The 9,587-nt window shown below is 37.6% G+C and overlaps 1 protein-coding gene across 1 annotated transcript; it reads right to left on the reverse strand.

Moving 5' to 3' along the window:
- Positions 1-738: 738 nt before the first annotated feature.
- LOC138907338 (uncharacterized) lies at positions 739-2,088 on the reverse strand. Its single transcript, XM_070197936.1, has 2 exons — positions 1,877-2,088; positions 739-1,378 (listed from the first exon to the last, which is right to left on the reverse strand). Exons 1-2 carry the CDS (start codon positions 2,086-2,088, stop codon positions 739-741), a joined length of 852 nt encoding a protein of 283 aa, XP_070054037.1.
- Positions 2,089-9,587: the final 7,499 nt, after the last annotated feature.

A 9,587-nucleotide genomic window follows, 5' to 3' on the forward strand; every position in this document is an offset into this window, starting at 1 on the left:
AGTGTTACAAAAATGGAGGACTGTTAGAACTAGGGTCAATATCTTATCAGGACCGGGTACTGCATGATCAACCCCGTAGAAATAAGTTGTAAAAGTTAGCCACATGTATTGGAAACTTTATTTACTTAAGCAAATGAATGTTTATGTAAATATATTTTTAAAGACAAAGGGAATAAATCAAAGTCCTTTTACTTTTATCTTATTTCTTGCCTGAATGATATGTTAATTTGTTTTATCATTTGAGAGTTAACAAAAACTTCAAATGCTTGTGCCGGTATGACATGAGACGTCCTCTTCAAGAGCACTATAAACATAAAGGGCCCTATCTTATGAAACCCTCATAGTAAATGGTAGATTTTGGAAGTGTTTTTGCCCGGAGTCAAAAGCTATCGGATGTGAAAAGATTTTCGAAGCTTTGTTAATTAAACAAAAATGAATATCATTTGCATGATACTTAAGCAAAGGGTTTCTTTTAATTAAAATTTGAAACTTAGTTAAAAGTTTTGGCATCATTACAAAAAGTAAAGAAAAATATATGCATCCGTTCTTGCTGCCAGAACCTGAAGGGAAAGAAAAGTCTTCATTTTCTCTAGCGGAAGGAGGTTGTTTCTCTTCCGGCTTGAGATGCTCTTCTTTTTCAGTTTCTCCCTCTATTCCTGAATACTCAAAGTTAGTATTCGAAGAATCAGAAGCAACGAGCCGAGCAGGAAGATTCTCGTGAGCAGTTGTCTCAAACTCCTAGGCCTTGGCAATACAGTCATTAATGTTGATAATGCCTTTTTTTGCCTCCGCAAAAGTCTTCCTCTTCGTATGATATATGATGTAGGTTTTCTTGAAGATGAGGGAATCTTCTGGGTTTTGGAGTTTTGCTCGGAGCTTATCAATCTGGGATTGGAGCTTTTCATTTTCAGCTTTCATTGTGCTGATTTTGGAATCGAGCTCAACGTTGGTGGTTGAGTGAAGTCGATTTTGCTCCATGACGTTTTTGAGTCTTTCTTCCATTTTTGCTCTCCTCTCCTCGTAATCATTGGCTTTCTTGGTTTTGGAGTGTAATTTAGCCTTTAGGTTATTAATTTGTTCCATGAAGGCAGACTCTCGCTCAGCCGCAACAGTCACAATATCATGAAGTTCAACATACTTAGCCTTTGCTTCCTTGAAGTTTTCATGTAGCTGGGCAGTTTCCTGGCTATGATCCATCCTATCTTGTTTGTACTGCTGCAATCGGGCCTCGAGGTCATCTATTTGAGTGACTTTTGCTTCCAGTATTGAGAAGCGCTCGACAAGCTTATTCCTTTCAGTCAAAAGTTGATCTCGCTCTGAAGCAAGCTTTTGCTTGTCAGAATCAACCTTTGCAGGACTCGGAGGCAAGAAGGTTGGCCTGAAAAAGGTTAGAACCAAAGTTATTACTGCAAAGCACAAATTAAAAAAAGATAGAAGGATGTTAGGTTGCTACCTATGCTGAACAGTGCATGTTATTATTTATAAGGCACTCTGTAGAAAGAGAGTTCATTTTTCTCCAATCCTTTGTTGGGCTAGCGGCTTTAGGTAATTGGCAAGCTCCACCAGCTTGGAAAGTATATGGCACTCATTTGAAACCGAAAGATGGCACTTTTCTTTCCTTGAGGGTCTTGAGAGGTTGTTGAATAAGTGTTTCCCAAGTTTCTGTGGTCGGGCAACCATGGAAAAGAGGCATTTCCTACTTGTTCGGCTGGTGCAGATGAAGAAAAAGCAGCTAGTGCCGGTGGAGAAGAAACGACTTATGTACAAGGAGTAGAAGTTGATATTGTCTTAGTGGTTGGTGATAGATAAAGTTAAGGGACCGAACCCCTTTAACTGGAGGCATCGACAGGGATCAAGGGGAGCCGATATTTTCAACCAAATCCATTTCCCCTGGAGTCCCTGAACTTCCTCTGGTGGTGGAGTTTGAAGCTCTCCCTGCTGAGCACCCGATTGAGCTGATGAAGATCTTTTTCTTCTCTGAAGGGCAACCACTTCATCTTTGGTTTCCTCGTCATTGAGGACCACTGTGGCCGGTCCTGTTGGTTTTCTTTTCGATTTTTTCCCCGAGTCCCAGCCAAAGAGGTACATTTCCTCTTTGGTTTCTTATTTTTCGGTTGGGGTCTCTGGTAGGAGGCACCTTCACAGGTGACGCGAGCATATCCACGAGCCCTACTCCGGTTAAGGGCATTCTACAGTATCCGTTCGGCTTTCTCTAGGTCATCGAGAGCCTCAATGTTGGGGCACACGACAGAACCCTTCAGAAGTCCTGTGTCGAGAAAAGAGGTAGTGACCAGAATGTTCCAAAGTTGTTCAATATGGTTAAGATTGAAAGAAAGAAGGATTTTTATTTACCGTGATTTTTGGCTTTGCCATTTTCTTCAACTTGCGGGATTTTGGTGTAGTGATATCTAGAATTTTCTATACCCATCGGTCCAGACCTTGAACCCGTAGTGGTTCCCAATGAGTAGTTGGAACGAAGAAAATAAAAAGTCAGCAAAGAGAGAAGTTTTCTTTTTACGTGGAAAGAAAACAGATACTCGAATACTTATCGAAAACATTCTATTATTTGGGGGAAGCTGGAGATGTGGTCGGGATGATGTCCCTAGTAGCAATGACAACGAACCTTTCATCTATCCACGGTCATTGTCATCATCAACACTGGTAAGGAGGGTATGGTGACCGCGCTTTCTAAGGTTTAGCACACCCCCCATGAAACAATTCTGGGAGTAAAGGTTCATCATATGTGTGAGAGTTAGGGTTTCCCCGGTCTTAGAGTACTATTGGTAGAGGCAGGCCACCGTATGCCATATGGGTGGACCTACTTGTGCCAAGCACACTTGGTACCGGTGGCAAAACTCTAAGATTATTGGGTCAATTCCTTCACTCGCTCCCAAGGTGAAGGGGCCCAAAGTGAAGAGGTATGTATAAACATACATGGACCTTGGCTTGGAGTAGGTAACTCGTTCTACCCCATCTGGATGAGAATTTCAACGTCGTTCAAATTACATTCTTCCTTCATAATAGGGATGATGCTAAGAGGATGAATGGAAGAAGGGTATCTACGAACAGGCCAAAACCTTTCACTTTTAGAATTTGAAGGTGGTTTTTTTTCTTTAAGAAATGATGTCGTGCTAAGGTGAAGTGGTATGATGGTGTTTACAGTTGGAGGTTCAGACCCGACGTCAACATCTTTGGTTCTGTTCTTCTTCGGTCCTCCACTGAAACGAAGGCCAGAGTTTCCAGAGATAGCGATATAAGAAGACATGGTGGTAAGATATCTATGAAGAAATTATTTACTGATAAAGCTGAAGTTCTCAAGCAATAATCTAAGGTAAGTTGAAGAAGAAAAGGAAGTTGTAAAAGTAAAGAGTTAGAATGAAGAGTAGTGAAGAAGTTATAGACGGCAAAATCGTGGTCATGATTACCTCGAAAACTGGCAAAAATATTTGCTAAATCACGAAGAAACATGTGTTCGGGTCATTAATGCGAGAAGACGTGCGTCCTTTCAAGTGTCAGAGTTCGTTAAGGAACTTTTCTTCCAAGAAAGGAACTCTTATCTACTTCCCGGCAACACTAAGTTGCATCACCGAAAGGTAGGGGGACTATCTGTGTGGGGTAAAATTGGTTAGTGATAGCTGGACGAATGACAGAATGACATGTGAAAGTAAAAACATGTGGGATGTGAGTCAGCAAACAACTGACACCATATGTAATCATGCCCTTGGCACTAAACGAATCCCAAAGATTGAGTATCCGGTAACATAGATTCAAAGCATTATCATTGGATAACATCCAATGGGCAGCCATTATAAAGAATTTCTGCATTTATAGCCAGTTGTTATGTAGCCATTAACGACGGATTTATTCTCATTCAAGAGTGACTTGATTTGGGCATCTTGTCTCCCTGAATAGGACTATTGCTTATCCGTAAAATGGTACAGTTAAATTTATAACATGGTTTATAGACAAATAAATCAATTTGATCTCAAAATGATAAATAAATTAAATAAAATACAAGACATAGCGTTGAAATCAAAATAATACAACAAACAGCTTGGTTCCGGGAGCAAGGCTTCCGAAAACAGGAATAATAATATCAATATACTGAAAATAAAGTATTATTGAGCTTAGAATAATGTGTAGCACAAGTTTGTCATAATTGTTCGTGTCCTACAATGGTTGCTGAAGTCACTATTTATAGCTACGCCTCGGGAACAAGGTCCTAGGATCAAGCCCCTCTTAAATGAGAATTATGGGGGACTATTGATGAACGTGTAACGGCAGGCTATGAATGCCAAAATTCTCTGTAACGGATTGTGTATTTAATACTAAGAAATATTCTTCATTGAATGTCATCTGGTGGCAAATATTCGTTTGTCCTCGTTAGCAATATTCCCTTCGGGGTCTTCTAGGTGTCAACCGAAGCTCCTGTCCTCGGTCATGGTATATACTTGCCTCCTTTTTAGTCTGTCTCTAGTTCCATGTGTCGCTATATTATTTGAGTATTTAATATGAATCAATTTTTCCCTATACAGATAGTCCCCCTGCTTTTCGGTGGCACATCTTTGTATCATCGGGAAGTTGGTGAATATACCTTTCTTGGCAGGAAATGTTTTGATCCCTTCTGAAAAGTTTATGACACTTGATTAGATGCATGTCTCTCCGCATTTAATGTCCCGAATGCGTGTCACTCCACGATTTAGCAATATTTTTGCCGGTTCTCAAGGTAATCATGGCTATTATTTTAGTCGCCTATTTCTATATGCCTCATTCTTCTTCTTTTACACTTCACAGTTCTTCAAACTCTCCCAACTTCTTTGCATTCAACTCTTTCTTGCTTTCACTCTTCTCTAATATTCTTCTTCAAAAACCTCTTATTTCCTTCTGCTAATCATGGCTTACTCCTCCAAGAACTCAAGTTCTCTTAAAAATAAAGAAAACACTGATTATGCTGCCCCTCCTACAGTGAGCACCATCATTCCTAGAAGACTCAACACAGCCAAGGACTTCAAAGAGAAGTTTCCTTCTACAAGCTCTCGTAAATGGGTGGTTGGCGTGTACCCTTCTTCCATCCGCCCTTCTAGTATTCCTGCTGTGAAGGAGGATTATGATTGCTATGATCTAAACTTCATCGCTCTCGAACTGGTGGAGCGAGTAACCTTCCCTAAGAAGGCTTTATGTACTTTTATACGTACCTATTTAGTTTGGGCGCGTTTTCTTTGAGCGGGGGAATTGATCCCGTGATTTTGGAGATGTGCCACAAATACCAGATTTGTTTGGCACAGGTTGTCTCTTCGGTGTGGCGAACAGTAGCCTGTCTACGGCGGCTGTGCTAGGAGACGAATGAAGAGCTTACCTTTGCTTGCATGATAAACCTCTACTCCCCCAAGATTTTTCGTGGGGGAGTAATAAACTTTAGCATACGTGGCCACCATGCTTTGCTCACTAGCATGGATGACGACAAAGACGGTGGATGGATAGAGCGGTTCGTTGTTGTTGCCACCAGGGATATCATCCCGTCCACAACTCCATCTTTCCCTGAGCGATTCGTTGTGGATGGATAGAGCGGTTCCTGTAATTGTTGTTTACGACCAATTTTAACCCTCCCTTTTAAAAATAATTTACATATACTTAATAATTTACAATAAATATTTTAAATATATTTTCTAGTAATAAATACCTATTTCTACAAATTATTTAATTATTAGTTTTGAAATTAATCACTTAGTATTAGTATTATGTAATTACAAAATACTTACTATTTTAAGATTATTAAAATAACTTTTATATATACATCACATAGGCCTTTTATAATTAATTTGACAACATTACTCCTTAATTTCTAGTAAATTAGGTTATTATGTTACCATTTTGAAATTAGTGCTATAATACAAAAAATAAAGAATTTATAAATAATTAGTAGTATATCTAATAATTATAATTTTAATATATCTTATTAAAAATTATTAAGATTATTTAATTTAATTATAAATGGGATCAAAAGAGGATAAAGGCTATAATTACAATTCTCAACTAAATATAAAGTGGCTATTTTTTAAAAGTAATTTCAGCCCAAATGGCCAAGCCCAGTCTGAAAATACCCAACCCAAACAACCTTTTCAATCCCAGTTGGTAATCCTTTTTTAACCAATCATGATCTGCCACGTCACTCATATCCCGTACTCACAAAACAAAAACAAATTATCTAGGTTGTCCGTTTCTTAAATCAACGGCCCACTATTTTTAACTCTATTTCCTCTTTATTTTTTAAGCACCCAGAGATTTAATCTCAACCGTTAGATCACAAGGATCCAACGTCCATCAAAATTTGCCGTAAAAATTATTTAAACCCAAAATGTCTGGACCATTGATCTCAAAGATCAACACTTGAGATCCCACCTCCCTAACTTAAAACTAGAGACAACCCCCAAATCTCCCAAACCCTAATAATTTCTCAATTGACTATGCCGCCTCTCTTCCTTTTCCTCTCTAAATTCTCTCAACCTGCCATGAAAGAATCAACCACAAACCTTGCACAAATTTGTGCAAGGTCACAAATCTTGACCCAGAAATCATTCCTTATGCTTTCCTATCCGCGATTCTCGCCGTCGCTTTCCCTATTTCATCATATAAATTCAAAATCTCGAGTCTTCTTACCCAAACACAAAGATGAAACTCAAGTCCTTAGATTTCCTTATGATGCGACCCAAATCAGAGCATGCATGGGCTCCTCATGATGATTATTCTGAACCAGAGGTCAAATGTAATGATCTATGGACCTCTGATATTTACCCGATAGATTCTTCACTTGTAAAGGTTGTCGTGCACTCAGGTAAAAGCCTCATTCACTTTTCTCTCCAATTCACTCTGATTTCACTCTGTCTCTTTAGATTTTTCCAAATCTTGCTCACATCATCTACCATTCGTCACTTTTCACTCACGATTTTGAATATGTTGAAACCCTAAAGCCTTAATGGCACTATAAATAGGGCCTTTAATGTTCTTACCTAACATCACACACACAAACAACCACCGAAGAAAATACACCAAGAACACCTAATAAAATAGAAAAATCAGTATAGTAGTTTAGAATTTCTTCGACTAAGGCTAAGTTCTTGCTCGATTTCTGATATGGCTCTGAGGTACTCATCGGTTGAAGTTTTGAGTTCTTGGATCCTAAATGGCTACACAAACTCTTATTTGGTTTGCTGCCCTAGAGAAGATCAGTACACCTTTAACCTCTTCTCTTTTAATTGTTTTGCTTGAATACCATGAACATGTTTTTTCTTTCTATTGACTGTATTAGCTTATAATGTTTGTTAATAGTATAGAAATGTTATTTTCGATTCATGATAAGATGTTGTTCACTTGTGATTATTTGTTATGCTCTTAAGTATCCTTAAGTAGTTTTGATTGAACTGTATGTGACCTTAATAACTTTCATTTCTGATCTCAAATAGCCAATATGATTAAATCTTCTTACTATGATTTAAATGACCTCTCATGCTTGCCTAGGTTTCAGATTTTCTATCAATGGTTCTATTATGATCTTTATCTGTATACACTATTTTCCTGCATTCCTATGGTCGAGACTATTGTTTGATAATCCTAATTAGGACAAAACTTGAAAGTTCATAGTTTAATCCTTCACTACTTAACTGAAGCATGAAGTCTAAGTGTTTAAGTGTTCTCCTTCTCCATATTTGTATCTGTTAACTCTGAGAGCAACTCCGAGTTATTATGTTCATGTCTAACTATTGGTGGCATCTATATGAAAATAGTCTTGTTGAGATGAACTCTCATGAACATTAGTAACCCATCTACCTATATTTTGTTATTACCATATTGTCTTTTACAAAATAGGTCATAGTTGTGTTTGTTATAAGTGAATGGTAGTTGTTGTTAAGCTAGACCTAGCTGCCTCAATTTTAGATGTAACTCTCAGCTGCATAGCCGAGTTAAACCAACTTGGTACAACACTCTTCTTGTCTTTAAATGACATTACTGATTTTATGAAGCTTACCTTGTCTTTGTAAGATCATTAAAGTATCCATGTGTAGTTGATTTCAAATGTTGTATGTTCCCATGTTTGACTTCATGATTCCATGCTTTTGTTTTGAAATTGTACTCAGTTCTCTCTTTCCTGCTATCTGAACTGAATTTGATTTTTTTTTAAAATCCTATGAGAAGTTCTTTATTGCTACTGCCAAAACATAATGGTTTGCTTAAGGTTACTAATATTATGAGAAAAATCCTGCTAAGCATCTTTAGGAATTCCATGTTTGAATCTGTGAACATGTAGTCCTACTATGAATCCTGATCATATTCTGATATTTTAATAACTCTTATAGAAGTTGTGTGATGTGACTGTTTGTCTGAATCCTTGTTAATTCTCTTAAGAATTCCAAGCAGTGTGATTAGTCTATGCATGTGCTAGTTGCAACACCTAAGCTAATCAATCCATGATTAGTTTTCCAAGGCAGAAGTATCTATTTCTGGGTTATTCCATACCTGAGTTGTTTGTTCTTTACCTATCCTTTGAATGTGATCCTAAGTGTGTAGATCTTTAACAATAATGTTATAATGTCTCTGCCTCCCCCGCCCATATGTGTTTGAAATCCGACCTTTAGACTTGCTTAATATGTATATTATTCATGTGATATTAGAAATGTAGTTATAAAGTGAAACTGTTCTTATGCCTTTATCTTATTCTGTCAAGGGAAAAGTATATTTCTGTCGTAAGGGATATTATGGTAGTTGGTTTACATTGAAAGAGCATCATTGGCACTTAAACCCATAAGAAAAAATAAGTCGTTAGTGGTTAAGGGTATTTGGGAGTAGAGTTTAACTCTAGGCTGGGCTGCTCTCCCAGCACAAGCATTGTCTTGGGCCTTGAGACCCTTGGGAACTTTGAAATGTCGTGGGATTCAAAGGGGGCATCGACCTTGAATAAAATTCACTCCTTAACCCTTAATTCATTGACACTTGTTGTTCTTTAGGGGTTTAGTATTTAATGACAACGAAAAGTTTATAAACTATTTTCCATGTATAACCACCACATTATTATAAGTTTCTCATACAATTTGAGTATTGATATTTCGTTATATTTTGCTCCAATAATTTGTTTATGCATTTCATACACAATTGAACATGCATAATATATATCTAATGACCTTCTTTATTTAACATATACATCTTTTGGGGCTTGCTGAATTCCTAAAGAACTCAGGACCAAGCCCACCACTGCTGTGTTTTTCTGGAAGTCTGAAGTCAGCTGTAGCCGTATCCCTTTGTTAGATTTGAATTTTAATCACAGACAATAACTTAATTTTACTTGCAGGAAACCCATCCCAAAGGATGTCATGAGAATGGAAAAGACTCTAACAGAAGATCTAGAAGCACAAATCAAGGAGGCAAGAATCAAGCTGTAACCACACGTTCTATGAAAACTGGATATTCGAATCAACCATTTACGGAAGGCATAAATCAATCAACATAAGATGATCAATCAATCAATATAGAAGATCAATCACGTGGATATTAGAATCAATCATTTATGGAAGGCATCAATCAATCAGTATAGAAGA

This window comes from Nicotiana tomentosiformis, chromosome 1, assembly GCF_000390325.3.
Source record: "Nicotiana tomentosiformis chromosome 1, ASM39032v3, whole genome shotgun sequence".
NCBI lineage: Eukaryota > Viridiplantae > Streptophyta > Magnoliopsida > Solanales > Solanaceae > Nicotiana > Nicotiana tomentosiformis.

What these genes read in the sequence shown, in the direction of transcription:
- LOC138907338 (XM_070197936.1), bottom strand. Translation starts at nt 2,088, where the DNA reads ATGTACCTCTTTGGCTGGGACTCGGGGAAAAAATCGAAAAGAAAACCA. An exon ending in CTCCAGGGGAAATGGATTTG is followed by an intron (nt 1,379 to 1,876) that starts GTTGAAAATATC and finishes AACCTTTTTCAG; the next exon opens with GCCAACCTTCTTGCCTCCGA.